General features: G+C 56.4%; 2 protein-coding genes across 4 annotated transcripts in view; both read left to right on the plus strand.

Annotated features, from left to right (window-relative positions):
- Positions 1–17,394, plus strand: part of LOC126050292 (gamma-aminobutyric acid receptor subunit gamma-4) — a 338,971-nt gene that overhangs the window by 292,377 nt on the left and 29,200 nt on the right. The window lies entirely within an intron of this gene.
- FRMPD3 (FERM and PDZ domain containing 3) overlaps positions 1–17,394 on the plus strand; it is a 65,031-nt gene that overhangs the window by 20,106 nt on the left and 27,531 nt on the right. The window contains exons 2-11 of one of the 3 annotated variants that reach the window (XM_049827946.1): positions 5,201–5,319; positions 6,045–6,206; positions 11,939–12,101; positions 12,349–12,451; positions 12,826–12,871; positions 14,147–14,251; positions 15,316–15,423; positions 15,996–16,106; positions 16,659–16,778; positions 16,894–17,030. In XM_049827946.1, coding sequence (XP_049683903.1) covers positions 11,951–12,101; positions 12,349–12,451; positions 12,826–12,871; positions 14,147–14,251; positions 15,316–15,423; positions 15,996–16,106; positions 16,659–16,778; positions 16,894–17,030 — 881 coding nt within the window. In that variant the 5' untranslated portion in view covers positions 5,201–5,319; positions 6,045–6,206; positions 11,939–11,950. Of the gene's footprint in view, positions 1–5,200; positions 5,320–6,044; positions 6,207–7,310; positions 7,315–11,938; positions 12,102–12,348; positions 12,452–12,825; positions 12,872–14,146; positions 14,252–15,315; positions 15,424–15,974; positions 16,107–16,658; positions 16,779–16,893; positions 17,031–17,394 lie in introns of those variants that run through there. The other 2 variants (XM_049827945.1, XM_049827947.1) reach the window with 2 other exon arrangements.

Below are 17,394 nucleotides of genomic sequence, written 5' to 3' on the forward strand. Positions count from 1 at the left end.
CATCCCAGGAGCTGCCTTGCTCTACCTGTCCTGGCTGTGAAATGCATTTGGGGTGGGCACTGGGGCAGCAGCTGTGGGCTGCTCCCTCGTGGGACAGTGTCTGAGCAACGGGGATGCACTGGTCCCGGCAGTGAGGCTGGTAAGTAGCATGTGTTTCCAGGCTGAGTCATGCTGAGGACTGTGTCTTGTTCCTTGTTAAGAGTCCAGATACAATATTTGCTTGGCAGAAGTCAGCTTATCATCCACCTCTGCCCACCTGTCTGTCTGTCCGTCCATTTCTCCCAGCTCCTTCACATAGCAGCAGAGTAGCATCTGTAGGGAAGAAAAAAACCCTCCGCCTGGAAGATTTGGGTTACTCTGCAGGGCTGTAAGGTCAGGAAAACAAAAGCTGGTGCTTGCTATGCAGAGCACGGAGCCAGCATGCAGGGCAAGCAGGTACTTACTCAGCTGCAGCTGCGAGGGCCGTCTTTGTCCTGGGGTGGGGGCTTGCATCCATAGGAGGGGGGAAGATAACACTACCAAGGCCAGAAGGGGAGCAGAGGAGATCGAGACAGGCTGAGCTCCTGGGTGGGACTCGCCATCCCCCATGCCATCTGGCCAGCCAGGCAATCGGAGCTGCGGAGGGGCACAGGGCTCCTGCACTGCTCTGTCTCCCCCTTACCACATTGTCTTTGCTCAGCTGCTCTGTGCCTAGGTTATTTTAGCTTTGATTCAGCTCTGAAATTGCTTTGGCTGAAACTCTGTCTCTATTGTTTTCAGTCTGCAGGAGCATCATTGAACGTGTCAAAAAGATAAATTGGAGAAAAAAAGAGAAAGAAAAAAAAAAAAAGAGGAGATCAGTGCAGTTGGTGGGGAGAGCCGTGCCGGTTGTGGTCTCCCAGGGCAGCTTCAGGGAAGCTGGCTGCTTCAAGCACATGCTCCTTACCCGGAGGCAGCTCCTTGCTCTGCTGCCCAGCTCCCTCCCCACAGCCCTGTGCCCTTCTCTGCAGAGCTGAGACACCCTTCTGGATGTTCTCCTTCCCTTCTGCTTGGAGGGGGTTTTCCCCTGGGCAAAGCTCATTTAGACTTAGCATCTGCCCTATGCAAGCCTGGCCTGGGAGCAGCAGCCTCTGAGACCTGCTCCCTGTATTTGCCCTGGCTGGGGCTGAGATGCCAAGTCCAGCCCAGTGGACAGTGAGCTAAAGCCCCTGTGGATCAGCTGAGAGCACTGTAGCAGGGCTCTGGAGAAGAACAGAAAAGAGGTAGGAGGGAGCGAGACAAACCCAAGCAGGACAGACAGCGAGAGGGGTCCTGGGCCCTGGGTGGGTGCTCCAGGCAGACCTGTGTGCATCCCGAGGGGTTTCACTCGCTGGTGGGCTTGTGCATGTCTCAGGGTACAACATGCTAATACACCTGGTCCAGGGTCCATGGAGCTGGGGAATGTCTGTGCAATGCAGACCCAGTCTGCATGGGTTGGCTTGGGCTCCAGCCCAGGCTCTCTAAGGAGTTCAGGGGACCCCTGTCTCAACTGTTCAAAGAGGGTTCAGGCTTCTGCATCCCTGGAAGGGTCAGGCCTGAGCAATGAGGTTTGGGGGTTATCTGTCCATTTGGGGTTATCAGTCAATGCTGGAAGACATGGCACCATCTAAGGGCTCCTGGAGCCAGTGCTGGGGATGCGGCATTGAACAGCTCGGGGCAGGTTGCTCTCATAATGTCTTTGCCACTGCTAATGCGATCAGCCTCCTTCAGGACACAGCTACAAGGGGAACCCCTGCCCTGAGGGCTCATTAACTGCCAGGCAGAGAACAACCATGTTCCCAGGGGCATCAGGAGGGTTATACCCCACCGAGGCACTGGGACCCCTAGTTTGGCTCCTGGGAAGGGTGTTCGCGGCAAGTTATGGGAGGTTGAAGGGGCGGTTGTTACTGCTGCTGGGGACACTGGGGCAAATGAATAGCCTATTAAATAAAATGTCAGCCAGAAATGGATAAGAACTGGCATTGCATTTGCAGCCTGCACTTTACAAAATGAATGTCCTTGTGCGTGGTTGATTTGCATATTCAAAATAGGCCACGGTGGAGGGGCTCTCCTTCTGAACCCGCTGACACCAAGGTCTAAATTGTGTAAATTTGCTTATCCAAATGCTCCTCTAAATGACTGGAACAGTCTAACGACATAATCCATTGCCAGAGGAGATGGGTTTTCAGAGCCTAAGCCCCTTTGTTTCTGGAAATGACGTCAACTTGTGTGTGAGAAATGAAGCTGAGAAATGGCCGGCGAGCACTGAGCTGAGTCCTGTGCTGGGGCAAGTGAAACTGTTCCCTGCCCCAGTTGCCTTTCACACCTGAAATGGGGAAGATTGATCTGTGTGAAAACTTCAGGAGGCAAATAGTGAGTGGATCCCACTGAGTAAGGCTGGTTTCAAATAGAAACTGATTTACTTGGGCTGATCAAGCTAATTACTACAGCAGAAACTCGGGAAATCATCAGATTCTTACTCAGCAGGACTTCTGAGGTCTGCTGCTATGAAGCTTGGTGCGTAGATGCCTGCCAGCATTACCGTGCCTTCAGCAGTAGCCACACGGGCATCTCCGTCAGGAGCTGTGCATGGGACATGGCAGGCGTGCTGGCTCTGTTTGAGGTGGTCGCTGCTTGCCTGCCAGCAGCAGCCTGAGCTGTTGCTCCCCCTCGTCTGACAGGGGAGGCAAACTCATGACATCTATAATTTATAAATCATTTAGTCTGGTTTAGAAACCTGTTGGGGTGTTTCTCTGCATTACCGATGCTTTCCAAAGGCTGTGGTATGTGCAGAGCCTGACGGCCCCACGGAGCAGTGCCTGATGGCATGGGCAGAGCCAAGCCACTGGCGGTGGGGGGCACCCTCACAGCACATGGGTAACGAGCATCTCGCTCTTGCTGGTAATTTGGTCCCATCTGGTACGCTGGGGACCGAAAGGCTGCACTGGCATCTGCGCTCCTTCTTCTGCCAGAGCCGGGCAAGTGCGACCTTGGGTGCTGCCTGGAAGCCGTGGCAGAGCACAGGGACCGGGTGCCAGTGGGCAGGCAGCTGAGTGGGTGACCGGCAGGGATTTGTGCCGTGGGCAAGTGGTATCTCTTTGGTAGCATTTGGCCTGGTGGAAGGGAGGTCCCTCGGGCGTTCCCAGCACCCCTGCCTGTGTCCCGCAAGGGACCGTGTGTGCACGCGTCCCATAGGAACCCCAGGTGCCTGTGTCCCGTGGGGGACCATATGTGTGCACATCCCAGAGGAGACCATGCATGTCTGCATCCCACAGGGAAGCACACTTGTGTGCATCCCACAGGGACACCGGGGCACGTGTGTCAGGTCATGCCACTGCAGGAGCAGCTCCGCATCCCCATGCCCGCACCATTTCCCCAGGCGAGCACCTTCAGGTGACTTGTGGGCGAGGAGGCGTGCGGGTGGTGAGATGCACGTCTCCTGTCGACAAACAGAGAGACGCCGTCTCCCGAGGCTGCTGGTTCAGTGCAACGTTTGTACACACACGTGTAGAAAACAGAGTATGTGTGGGCGGGTGTGCTTCTAAATATAGGCTTGATTACCTGGGAAGTGTGCTGCACTCGCAAGCCCACTCACTGCAGCTTGCAGAGTCCCTTCCTCGCCCTGCACCCCCGGGAGCACACTGGCACAGGCAGCAGAGCTCGGAGCAGGTTATAAAGAGATTATAAAGAAGTATAAATTAAGCGTCTCTGGTAGAAATGCTGGCAGCCCCAGGCTGAAACATCGCGCTCAAAGGCTCCCCCTGCTCTTTAGCTTTCTTCTTTTTTTAATGGTTTTGCCTTTATCTGGCATCAGCTCAAGAGCTTTACTGAGCCTCAGAGCATGGAAAGGGGTCCCAGAAAAAGCAGGGGTGGAGGGGGATCCAGTGATGCTGTGTTTGTCAACTCCCATAAGTGGGTTCCTGTGTAACTCTGGTGAAGGGTGGTGACAGTGTCGGTGGCTTGGTGGGACAGTCCTTGCTGCCACACAGGCAGGCTTGTGGGCCAGCTGTCATGGCTTGCGGGACCTTCTCGCCAATGTTGTGCTGCCAGAAATGCTCCAGGGTTTGCCACCTCTACATCAAGGTGAGCTCTTGCCCTGGAATAACTGACAGGGCTGAGCCGTGGGTCGCTGGACCACACTGGGAGGTGCTGGGTGAGTTCACTGGGTCCAACTCATGCTTCCTCTGCACCCAGGAGCTGTCACGCAGCCATCAGGGCTGGGAATATTGCCGTCGTTTCTGTGTCCTCTGTTGGCATCCCTTCCCCCAGGCCACTTGCCTGCTCTGCGCTGCACTGGGTGGAGATAGCAGTCCCGAAACCCTCCAGCAAGTCATCAGCTGAGCAAATTGCTCTCTGTAAATCCAGAGTGAAAGTCCTGGGATTCATGAGGGCCCGAAGGAAAGTGCTTGATTGGATTTTCAAGCCTCTTTCTGCAGCACTGGGAGAGAGGGGTTGACAGCCTCCCTGAATCTTCCTCACTGTCGCCTTGGAGGGGGTGCAGACTGTGCCCTCTCGCTAATGGGAGGTAAAGGTTCTGTAACTCTCCCCCCTTTATTTGGCTCCCCTCTGGACTTTGTATGCAGCAATAAACTTCTCCTGCAAATCCTTGGGAGCAAGGCGGGCAGCTGCGAGGTCCCTCACCTAGTGCCCAGGCAGGCGTGGAGGGAGCTGTGCTCCTGCTGCCTCGCCACCAAAGAGGAGCCGCCACACCATGCAGCAACCAGAGCCTGTCCCTGAGGACCACGAGGCTCTAGGGACACGCTGTGTGCATTTGGGGTCTCTTGAGTGAAAGGCTCGGTTTAAGTTCAATCTGCCTGTGCCAGCATGAGAGGCGCAAGAGTGCCTGGGGCTGGCACCCGTCAGCCGGTGTAAGCCCCCTCCTCCCCATAGGGCCCAGAGTGTTCGTCTCCAGTACCGCCAGAAAGCAAAGTTAATGCAACATGAAGGTCTCCCAGGTTAAAATCAGAGAACTCAGGAGCTGAGTGGTTCAATCAGCAGCAGTAACTGAGTGGCAGAGAGCGGCCAGGCTTTGGTGGGGAGCTGGTGTCACTCCAAACCCCCATCACACAGCTGAAGTGTCACGCAAATAAGGGAGAAGAGTGCTGCAAATTTTATTCCATTGCTCCTTATCTCTGATTAATCCTCTTACGTGTTCATCTCATTTTAGCCCAGTGTTGACTGTCTGTTTACTGTATTTCTATAGTCCTCGCAGAGATAAAAATCCCTCCGAGTCTGTAACGTCTTCCCCAGCGCTGCCCTGGCTGGGCAACAGGGGCTCCTGCCTGCTGACACCGGTGGAGCGCCGCGGAGGAGAGGACCAAGGTAACGTGCCCGTAGTCACCGCAGCGGATGGTAGCAGAGGAGGGGCTGGAAACCAGTTTCTCCCAGACCTTAGATTAGTGCCCAGCCACTTAGGCATCCCTGAAGGAAAAGAGAAATGTCCTAAAAAAATTGTCCCATGGCGTGGCTTTTCAGCCCATGCTCAGGGCATGTGCTTACTGCACTGGAGAGGAGACAGGCTTTCCTCTCACCATCCTTCTCCCATTGCAGGCAGATTTGGTAAAGCCCTGCGAGGGAAGCCCTGCCTGTCCCAAGTCCCTCTCCTCCGTCCCAGGCTCTCCAGCTCAGCTCAGTTTTGCCATCAGCCCCTGGGTAGCAGCTCCCGTGCCTGCTGCTGGCTGAGGCAGGAGCACAAGCCTTCTGGGCCTGACCCTGTTGCTAAAGGAATTTGCTTTGATCCTCTTCTCGGCAAGGTGCTTCTTCAGCTGGGGAGAACAGAAACCCTTTAAACGGCCAAAAATTGTAGGGAAAATTGGAGGAGAAAATGGTGGGAACCCCCAGGTAAAAACAGTTTGTATTTATAGAACAGTGTCTGTAACAGTGTGGAAACACACACAAATGAGGCAACCGGCTGTCTTTGGGGGGCATTCAGACAGGATGCACAGCACCCCAGCCTGTCCCCAGTTTGTACGGGCAAGGCCAGGCTGTGTGCGCGGATACCCTGGAGGTCTTCATCATCTCACACTCAGCATCCTTCACTCCTGCAGGTACCCGATGCCCCGCAGCACTGCTGCCAAGTGCCTGCCCTGGAGCCCTGCTCCCTCCTGAGGGCACCTGGCAGCACACTCGGGCACGTGCAAGCGGGGTCCCATCTCTGCCACGCTCACGCGCACCTTGGGGAGCCCATGCCAGTGGCCTGACACACGCAGGTGGGTACGCGCCCCATCGGTGTACTGGAGAGGTGGGCTTAGGTCCTCTCTCCTGCTGAGTATTGAGGGAGAGGGCTTATCCCAATCAGACTCTTCTTGGTGTAAATTCTCCCAGGATTTGGCAAGCTATAGCATGGGAATTTTGGAGGGCTCTGGCTTGAGTAACTGAAAATTGCTTTTCAAACCCAGTTGAATTTACAGCCTCCCCGACATCCTGTGGTGGCGAGCTCTAGGCATTAATTGGCTCTTAGGTGGCAAAGTCCTGCCTTTTCCATGTGTTAAACCTCCTTCCACAGGTGCCCTCCAGTTCTCATGTGGTGCTAGCTCCCTGCCCTCTGTCAGGCTTGTTTTAGGAGCCCCATCACAGTCCCTCTTCCTCTTCTTTCCAGGCTGGAGAGCCCAAGTCTTAGATGGGGAAGATGATGTTTGTGAGTGTTTGCCTGTGGAAGGTGCGATCCAGGCTGGGCTTCAGATTCTCAGTGGTGCTTCTGGCTTTGTCTCACAGGGCCTGTTTCAGGACAGTCTCTTCCCGCACAGAAGCTGTTTCTTCTGTTGACCTGATCATGTCTGGAGGTTGGGGTGCAGGGTCTTTGTTAGCCATGCTCGCACTGTATTTTCTGTTAATAAGCAGCATTACTTTGGAAATGGCCCCTCTCGCCCTCTAAGATGCAGCTCTGAGTGCCAGGTCAGGATGGTCCCACTCCCTGCCAGGGGCTTGAGCCCCTCTCCATTCCTCTCTGCCCCCCCTGGGGTATCACAGGTCCTGGGATTTCCACCTGGCCCCCATCCTTCCCTGCCCCTCTGCCTGTGTTAACCTCTAGCTGAGATGCCAGGAGCGTTTAAAAAGCTGCAGGCTGAGCAGCAGAGAGCTGCGGCTGCTGCTCGGAGCCAGGCTGCGGCTGCTGCTTCATTATTTACAGCTGCCTTTGGCTGCTCACTGGCTTCTCCAGCAGCTCAGCTCTGGCTGTGCTGGGGGACGCTGCTCGCCGTCTGCTTGTTCCTGCGCTGAAAGCCCAGGAGTATTTTTGCCCTCAAACAGTTGCCATCTGGCACCCGATCTCTGTACCAGCAGTGTACCTGGTGTACCTGCCAGGTCAGGACAGACCCAGTGCCAATGGTAAAGCTAACCCTCGCTAACCCTTTTGAAGAGTTCTACTGATTTTAAATTGCTTCCTAATATTGACAGCAAATCCGAGCTGGAGCACAGGGAGTAAAGTCCTGTGCCATATGGCAGAGCCGTATGCAGGCTGCAGTCCTCTAGGCTGGGTCCATGAAGGACTTCAGCCGTGAAGGCCTGGGTCATGCTGCTGCCTTTAACGTTGGTCTCAGCCAGGCTGGCACCCCTCCATCCAGCCCTCCTTGCTTCAGCCAGCTGTTAACTGCTGCCAAAGCAAGGGCAGCCATTACCAGGCCATCAAATGCTGCCTCTGTGTGCATTGCACGTCCGAGCAGCTTCGTAGTGGTCTGGAAATACATCTTCTGTTTGCCCTTGCTGGGGACATCTGACATGTTAACGTGGTCCAAATGGCACCTTCCAAGGTGACCTGATGCTTGCTGGGCACAGATGTGCAGATCTGACAGAGCAGAGATGCATGTCACAGTGGATCCTGTGCCAGCCAGCTCTGCCCCCTCTACTTTTGTCCCTGCCGTTGGTCCCCCCGTGCCCTGGCAGCCCTGTGGGCTCCGTCTGAGATGGAGACCAGCATGCAAGGCTGGAGCTGCCATATGCTCGCCATAAAAACACTTCTTGGCCCATTCCCCGGTATTTCCTGCCGCTGCCACACATGCTCAGGATCCCACATGCCTCGCAAGCCGTTCACCAACTGCAGCCCAGCAGATGGAGGAGCTGGGCACAGTTTTGCAGCAGGAGAGACAGGAATCCACAGGCTCTGTTTGTTCTTGGGGTGTTGATGGCAGCAGAGGAAGGGGGAGGAGAGCTGGCACCCACCCCTGCAGCACCGTCTGTGCAAAATGCCCCTCCACAAAGGGCTCAAGACCTTTCCGTACCCACTCATCATCCTGGGACTCAGCCATAAGTTAAAGGTGGTTGGAAATGGTGCGACTGTCCTGGGTAGATGGAGACCATCGCTCCACCCAGGCAAGTGGTACTGGGTTGTTCTGGTGGCGTTTCCCACTAGCGGAGATGGTCAGTCATCAAAGGGAGAAAAGCAGTCCTCAGAGGCAGCAGAGATTTATTGCAGTAGGAAATTAAAAATGCATGCATCAGCTTTTAGAGTAACTGTTGCTCTGCCTTTACCTGTCTGTGGGGAAATAAGGGCTCTGGATTCAGCCCTGCTCTGTAGCACGGAGGTCTGAAGGTGCTCAGGAAGCTGAAGGCACATCCTTTGGTGGCATATCGTGGTGGAGAGTGACTGGATGGAGCTCATGTCTCTCTTACCTTGGGTAGCAGAGCGTGACTGGATCGGTGTCTGAGCTCTGAGCACAAAAGATAAGTGCCTAAGCCCCAGGAGAGGGGATATCTTCATGCCATGTTGGTCAAGACACTGTGAAGAGCCAGCTGAGGAGCAGATGTCCTCCCATGGGGGCACATCCATGGTGGGCTCCTACTGCTGAAACAGGGGGTTTCTACTGGTGAGTCCTTTCGCCTTGTGCTGAGCCATTTTCCAATGACCTTGTGTCTCGGTGGCATTGCGCCACGGTGGTCCCTGGAGACATGAGGGGACACGGTGCAGCCTCTCAGGCTGCGGGCAGGCAGCAGGCAGGCAGAGATATAGGCAAGGTGGGGACACAGACATGAAAGGCCATTTGCTCCCTGCAGTGGGATGGGGTCAGCGCTGGTATGTGCCCACTGAGGGGGGCGGTGTGTGTTTTCCAAGCAGCGTGGCCCGGATCACCAGCCTCTGAGCCCAGGATGGGTCTGGGTTTGGGTGCTGCTGATGGGGCAGAGCTGCTGAGCTCCAGGGGTTGTTTTATAGTCCCAGTTCTGTGCTGCGAGAGCAAAGCTGAGAGATTTGCAGCCCAGTGCACTTCTATGCTTGGGAATTAGAAGAAGAAACACAAAAAAGAGGCTTCAGGGAAACAATGGCTCCTGTGGTTCTGGGGTGCAGCCAACCTGTAATTACCAGTGTTAGGGAGAGTGTTACCTGCTGCTTCTGCTGGTTTTCTCCGACTTCTAGCTCTGGGCCAGGGCAAGCACATGTTGTGCCCCAAGCCCAGCGTGCAGCCCAGAGAAGGCATGTCATACCTGCTGCTGAGCACATTACTGCTTCTCCGGGAGTGGATAAGTCCTGCTTACGAGGACACTGCTCCTCTTTTATTTAATTTCCTGGTAATGCTTCTGCAGCATCAAAGTCTTATCAGGAGAGGAGCAGCTTAAGAGCCTGGTAAAGGAGTTTTATTGTCAGTATCCAGCTCTTTATTCCCCTCTTCCCTTTAATGCTGGACAGCAGGCTGGTTGTGGCTGAAACGAGGTGTGCTTTCTTTTCCTTTTGTCCATTTAAGCTGCTAAACTTTTTCTGATGGTAACTCAGCTGCATGAGAGGCTGCTGTTCCTGGGCAGTCATCGGAGGGTCATGGCTTGGCTACAGGCTCCGTGAGGAGGAGTGGGGTTGACACCCACTCCCAAATTGCGTGCAAAAGGACAGATATGGGGACACAACAGCTTTAACTGGGCAGCTGTAGTCCAGGACTTGTCATCCACTTGGCGAGCAAACCCCTGCCTCGGTTCCCCAGAGCAATCGCACTGAGCTCAGCCACATCTCTGAGGCATCCCAGTGCTTTGAGCCCCACAGTTCATTCTCACATTCATGCACTGTGGGGGCTTGTTGGATGGGGGGGCTGGAGTTGCTGTGGGCAGTTTGGGGGGAACGAAACAGGTCTCCCCTGGGAAGCCAGCAGCTTGGTGGCTCTGCTGTCTCTTGGCACTCAGCTCCATCTCTGCAAACAGCTGGCATTCTCCCCAGCCATGCCAGGCATGCGGAGATGCAGCGCTATGTTCAGTCCCCTTTTCAGCCACAGACAATGGCTTTGGATAACATTCATTTGAGAAAATTGGTTGAATCGTGTGATTTTTTTTATTGTTGTTGCTGTTGTTCTTTTAAATGATCATGGGAGTAGCAGAGCAGGTAATGAGACGGCGGGTAGCCAGTCACAGGAGAGATGGTCTCACCTGCGCTTTCCCACAGCTGCACTCTCCTGGCAATGCAGCTGGCCCTGCACCCCGCACCTGTGGGTGCTGCACCCCCGCTGGGACCACTGGCGGGTGCAGGACTCCCCACGGTCCTGGGAGATGCCCGCACCCTTCTGCTCCTCAGCAGTTCCCTTCCCTGAGTCTCACTGTTTTGCTTCTCCAGCCATGTGCCACTGCATGAGGGAGGAGAAAGCCACACGTACCCATCTGGCTAGGCACCGGGTATGGGTCAGGGTGGACCCAGCAGCGGTGGCATCCCATCACCACAGAGCACAGCTCATCCACAGCCACTGATGTATCCCTGACACTGGGTGGAGGCGCCCGGTGCTCAGAGCCCTCCTGGCTCCCATGGGAGACAAGGCAGCAGGGACAGGGACAGACCCTGCTCCCATAAAGGATGTTGGGACAGGTCACCTGGGGATGAGGGCCGGCACAGGGCTGTCTTTCCTGGCAGCAGTGTGCTCAAGCCCAAAGCTGTGCATGTGCTGGCGTGGAGCTGCAAGAAGGTCCCGTCCTCTTTTGGCCCCATGTGCCATCCCTCTTCACTCTGCAGCATGTGCCAACATGCGGTGCTAGGAGTGGGCTGGGGGGTGTCGGAAATGCAGACAGTTTACATTAGATGGATGATACGTCAAATCCTAAACTGGTAAGAGTCAGAACAATTCATGTGTTGCCAAAAGGCCAGGAAAGATCTATTTTAATAGTCTGGACAGGAACAAGCAATGAGCAGCACAGAAACAATGGCACGTTCATCACTTTGTTTTTCTGGTTGCGGCCATGCACGTTGCCATCTGTCTGTGCTGCGCTCTGCCGCCATCCCAATGGTGCTGGGATTGCTCCCTGATAGCAGGCTCACAGCCTGGAGCCACGGCTGGCATTGCTCTGGGATTCCAAGGGCAGGTTTGGCATGACCTTGTCCTGGGCTGAGTCTTCCTGTCTTCTGGCTGTCAGTGCTTTGAGGAGTCCTGGGGCTGGCCATCAAGACTCAAGTCATAGGGCCAGCAGCCATGGCTGAGCCTGCCTTAATCCCAGTTTTTAGACTGGCTGAACTTGTTTCCACTTAACTCTGATATTGTGCAGCCCTGTTACACAGCATGAAAAAGCCAAGCATGAGTTTGTTCTTAAACCTCCGCAGAATGGGCAGAGAGACAGCACTCCAGCCATGCCAGGGCTGCTGCCTCTGAACCTCATGGCGGTGGCATCCCTCAGGTAATGGCCAGAGTCACACCACCAGGAGTTTATCCCACACATGTCTTCCACCTAATGAAGTGAGATGCTGGGACAGGGTTGGGACAGTGAGATGCTGGGAGAGGGTGACATGATTTACCCTTGGTGGGTATCTCCATGAATGTCCCCTGCCTCAGCTGCTGGTGCTGTGGCAAAGACAGGCACTGAACAGCACCGCTCTGCAAAGGAGGATGGGGGGCTGCGGATGTCCCAGCAAGCTGCTGGGACCTGCCGTGCTGGCAGCAATGCAGGAGGCAGGTGGAGCGGGGCTGCCCTCCGGGTTGCAGAGGGCTTGGGGTGAGCAGGGAGGGCTGCCATGATAGGGTGCATGACAGCCTGCCCCTCCACTCTGCAGCGCAGCCATGTGATGCCGGAGGAGCGTGGTGGCGATGATATGGAATGTGGGCAGCTGTCTTCGGACACTCTCCGACAGGTGACGGTCCAGCGCCACCCCCACTACGGATTCGGCTTTGTGGCCGGCAGCGAGAGGCCGGTGGTGGTGCGCTCCGTGGCAGCAGGTAAGGTGTGCGGTGGGGGGATCCCTGGACATGGCCACGGGGTGCCAGGAAGCACAGCGGCTCCTTCCCCTGGTGGGACCCCTCCCTGGGCTCCTGTCCTCTCCTTTAGCCTCCCGTGGACCTGCGGGGTGCCCTTCACACCCACATACATGGGCAAACGCTTTGGGGGTGCTTGGGACCATCCTGCTTCCCTCCTACCCCACAGCCCCAGGATGCCTGGGCTGGCCCTGACCCTCTCTCCTGGCAGGCGGCCCCTCTGAGGATAAACTCCTGCCAGGAGACCAGATCTTGGCCATCAACGATGAGGATGTGAGTGAAGCCCCCAGAGAGAGATTCATCGAGCTTGTCAGGTGAGGACAACACTGGTCCCTCATCACCTCTGGGGTGGGGGCTCATGCTGTGTCCCGACTGGAGCCTTGGGGTGTCGATGCACAGCCCAAGGCTCTGCTGTCACCAGTGCTCACTGCTGGCATGGGGAAGCCTCAACTTGAGCGTTGGGAGTGCCTTGGAGCAAGTGCCATACCTGTTCCCAGCTGGCCAAGGGGTCAGCAGTTCTGGGAGAGCACCCACAGACTTATCACCAAGCACCCCAAGGAGCTTATGAAGGTCCTGGCCACCAGTGGGCTGGGGAGGGTGGGATGTGTTCTCGTGATAGCCAAATGGACATGTTGAGGTCCACCACCGTGGAGGTCCCATCCACCTTCACATTTTCTTTCTGTCACAGGAAGGCCAAGGACTTCATCATCCTCACAGTCCTGCACACCCACCAGGTGAGACGGACAGGGCCATGGCCAGCACTGGGGGAGGCAGGACAGGGGTTAAGAGCCCTTTGGGAGACTGAGGTGGGGCCCCTAGAGACCCCGGGTGACCACTCAGGCAGCTCAACTGAGGTGTTGGACTGGTGTCCCACCACCCCAAGGCTCTTCCAAGCAGTTGGGTCTGAGAGCTGCCACAGGCCCACAGGGTCAGTGTAGGCATGTAGCCATCTCCCTCTCCTCATAACTACCTCCTTGTAGGAGGGAGGGAGGAAAAATATCCCCAGACCCATACGGTTTGCTAAGGGCATCAGACGCGTCTGATGAAGTGACCCATCATGCCAGAGGTGGAAGGGAGGGACGTGCTGTTGCCATTCCCGGCAGGCTCGGCCAGGGAGTCCCTGGGTAGATGGGAGTGCAAGACTCTGGGCCCTGAGCCATGTGGCTGGCGGTGGTGCTGGCACCGGGTGGTGATGGTGCACTGGGGCTCAGCACCTGTGGCGCTGGAGCACATTGAACCGTCATGCTGGCAACAGTGGTGGCAGGGCATCATTTCTGCTTTACTGAGCCCTTTGATGTCGGTGAAGGAGATAAGTGTGAGAGCTCCCCTGTGCTCCCCTCCTCTCTGGGAAGGAGATGCCACCACCCAGTGCTGCTCCGTCAGGAGTGGGGCATGTACCAGGCTCCAAAAAAAGCTTTTTTATTCCTGGTCCTGGATGGCCGCCAGCCAGGACAGGCTGCTCAGCAGACACCGGCGCCCTCAGACGCACACAGCTCTGTGGCACAACTGCCTCCGTGCCAGAGTGTGTGCAGGCAGAGGCTCCCTGGCACCTGGCACTGCCACCAGAACGACCCGCAGGGCTGCCTGGGGTCCTGTCATCTCCCAGCCACCCAGCTCCTCCCTGCGACTGCAGACCCACATTCGAGGGGCTCGTCTCTCCCATCCGAACCAGTGCTGGTGCCTCCAAGTGAGCCCTGGCTCATGTCTGCTGGAGCTCAGCCTGCACAGGGGATGCCGGACAGATGTGCCCACTGGGGGTGCAGCCTCTGCCATCATGCTGAGGGTGCTGGTGTGACTTCAGGGGCTGCTGCTCCTCATTCTGGCCCTGCCTGCAGCACTGTATAACCACAAGGGGACTCGCTTTCCCCCACCCCCCATTTCATGGTTCGCTGCCTGCTCCCCGTTGTCATGATAACTTCAGAGAGGATTTCTCTGGTCCCCTTGTCTGGCTTTCCCCGTGCCACAGCTCTGAGGGCAGGCAGGTGATTTACCCAGTGCTCTCTTTCCAGTCTCCCAAATCTGCTTTCATCAGCGCAGCCAAGAAGGCGAAGCTAAGGTCCAACCCGGTGAAGGTCCGATTTTCAGAGCAGGTGACAGTCGGCGAGACAGACCCAGTAAGTCCTTCCCTGCCTTCCTCTGTGATTCAACCCCCTAAGGCATCCCCAGGACCATGGGGCATGAGGTGGCCGGGGCCACAGGGCTCCTCTCCCCTGATTTGGGCTCCGCAGGTGAGAGCAGCCCTCTGGCCCAGGGAGGCCCACAGGCGAGATGTCCTTGGGCACACTCAAGGCATTTGGTCAGTGCTGGGGGGACATGCCATGGTCCTCCCCTGTCCCTCCATCTGGATAGAGCCCCAGAAACTGTCCTTGGAAACCTGGTCCCACCTCAGTCCCCCTGGGCAGCCAAGGGTGATGTCTGGCCAGTGCCAGCACCTGCCCTAAGGAAGGTCTGTGGCTTCCAACCTCGTGCCAAAGGCTTTGCAGGAGCACCTGTGCATGGGGCAGGGTGACCAGGGCACTGCTGTGTGACAATGGAAGCTGTTACGCTGCAGTAGCATTCCAGCCCAGTGCCATTATCTCCTAATTGCAGAAAGGCTTTATTAAGCAGCATATTAAAAACAAAAACAAAAAAAAAACAAAACCCAAACTGCAAAGTGCTTCTAGCAAATTTTATTTTTAGGCAAAATCAATTAAGTAATTATCTGATCTAAATGCTTCTTGCCAAATAAAATCGGCCTTCACCCAACTTCCTGCACAGGGCATGTGCAAGGTTGAGGTGGGCTAGGCTTGTGTTAAGGGTCAGGAAAGGGGTATCAGCTCTGAGCCACCCTGGCCATCGCCTCCCCTCTGGGACACCAGCTGGGGAGCGGGACAGGCTGCCAGGCACAGGCATGGCTCTGGAATGTGCCGGATGGACTGGGATGCTCCATTCCTGCTGCAGCTACTGGGAGCTGGAAGGGGAATCTGTCAGCTCTGAATCGCTCCAGCTCTGCATTTCTCAATGGCTCAGCAGAGATGCTGGATTTCAAGGGAAATGTGCCTCTTAGTGCATAAGCCCAGAGAAGCAGAGGATGCCGTAACCATTCCATCACTGACACTCATTCTCTCTCTCCACCCTCCCTCTGTCTCTCCATCCCCCCATACTCCTTGCCTCTTCTGTTGCCGGCCCCACGTACCAGGACATGTTGAAGAAAGAAGCTCTCCTCCTCATTCCCAACGTGTTGAAGGTTTTCCTGGAGAACGGGCAGATCAAATCCTTCACATTCGATGGCCGAACCACTGTGAAGGTGGGCCCCTCCTCTCCCACTACAGCATCGTGATGCTTCTCTCCTCCTGCCTGCCCTATCCATTTTTCCTTGTCTCCTGCTTCCTTGCACAAACACCGCAGCGGTTCTTGGCTGGCTGCAAACTGCCACTGCATGATAGATAGCCCCTCTGCCTCCCTGGGTGACACGATTTGCAGCTAGCAGGAATGGGATTTTGCTGTCTTTCTCCCACTCCTAACTTTTCTCCTTGCTGTGAGCCTGCCCTCCAACCAGGATGGAAGTTCCTGTGAGTCCCCCTGCCAGGGGCCACCTCCTTGCAGCCCCCCCTCCAAAACACCACAGTGTTACCCTAGGTGCTGGGGGTCTGGCTGCTGGTTACCTCCTGCTGCGAGGTCACTTTGCCCAGCAGTGGCTGGGTACTATCCCGCAGCCCCTCTCAGCACTGCAGGGCCTCATCCTGCACTGGTGTGACCCAAGGTGCCAGGGAGGAGGGGGGGTCTCAGTGGGGTGCTAGCTCCCACCCTAGGAGGGAGTCAGTGTCTTGCACCCAAGCCTGTCTGTGGTGTTTGCAGGATGTGATGGTGACATTGCAGGACCGCCTGTCCCTGAGGCACATCGAGCACTTTGCGCTGGTCCTGGAGTATTCCAGCCCGGAGCGGAGCCACCGGTTTTTGCTGCTCCAGGACAAGCAGCCACTGGCCCACGTAAGCCACTGGGTGCGGGAGGGCATTGGGATGGCCATGGCCAGTGGCTGGGGCACAGGGATGCTCTTCTCCCACCAGCGTGGGGCTTCACCAGGGTTGTGCGATGGGGTGGCGTAGCCTCTCCTTGCCTCTGGCATGGTCCTGCAGGCTCGGGGGTGCAAAGGGTGGCCAAAGAAGGAGACAATCAGGGTTTTACCCATCCTGCCTTGATAGCACCATGGAGCTGCTCTGTGCTCCAGCCTGGGTAGCTGCAGACAGCATTTGTGAACAACCTTGGCTTGCCCAGCAGAGCCAGGAATCTGGCGCTGCACGGGACCAGGGATAAAATGGGGGTTGTGGAGGAAGCGTTAGCCTTGGTGGCATAAACCCCTGCAGCACCAGGCAAGCTCTCACACCAAGGAAGGCTGGGCTGTTCCCGGGATGAAAGCATCAGGCAGTGCATGAAGAGAAGAAATCAAATCCCCCCCCAGGGGAGAGGAGACAGGCTCTCGTGCCCTGCAGGCAATTATACGCAGCTCCTGGGCTCACCGCTCCCCTCTGCTCCTGGCACAGGTTGTGCAGAGGACACACTACCATGGCATGAGATGCCTCTTCCGTGTGAGCTTCTTCCCAAAGGACCCAGTGGAGCTGCTGCGCCGGGATCCTGCAGCATTTGAGTACCTGTACATCCAGGTAGGGGACTTGCCCTAGGAACTGGAAGCTGATGGTGCTTGTGGCCCACGTGTCTGCCCAGCCTGGGTGCCCTGTCCCCATGGCTGTCTGAGGACACCTCTCCTCCCTCTTGCAGAGCCGCAACGATGTGATCAGAGAGCGCTTTGGCACAGATCCCAAGCCAGAGATGCTGCTGGGGCTGGCTGCCCTCCACATCTACATCACCGTCTCAGCCACCCGCCCCAGCCAGAAGGTCTCCCTCAAGAACGTGGAGTGAGTCCTCCTCCTTCTCCCCACACTCCCGCACAGCCCTCCTCTGTGTCCCCTGCCTGTGTTCCTGCTCACAGCCCCTGTGTAACTGGGGTGCTCCCAGCAATGTTTTGGGGTGCTGAGCGTAAGATGCCCTGGGAGCCCCCCTGGAGCTGCTGGTGGCTCACTGGCTTGGCAGCAGTGACACGCAGCCCCTGGTCCCACCACACGTAAGACCCCCGCACGCTGACATCCAGCCACGCATGGCAGCCTTGCCAGGGCTGGCAGGGATATTTGCTGTGAGCCCAAGATCATTTCCATGGGAACCCGGGCTGATTCTCCACATGGCATCCAAGGCAAGGAGAAGACACTGTGGCTGTGTAATCTC

The sequence above is a fragment of the Accipiter gentilis genome, chromosome 24 (assembly GCF_929443795.1).
Source record: "Accipiter gentilis chromosome 24, bAccGen1.1, whole genome shotgun sequence".
Lineage (NCBI taxonomy): Eukaryota > Metazoa > Chordata > Aves > Accipitriformes > Accipitridae > Astur > Astur gentilis.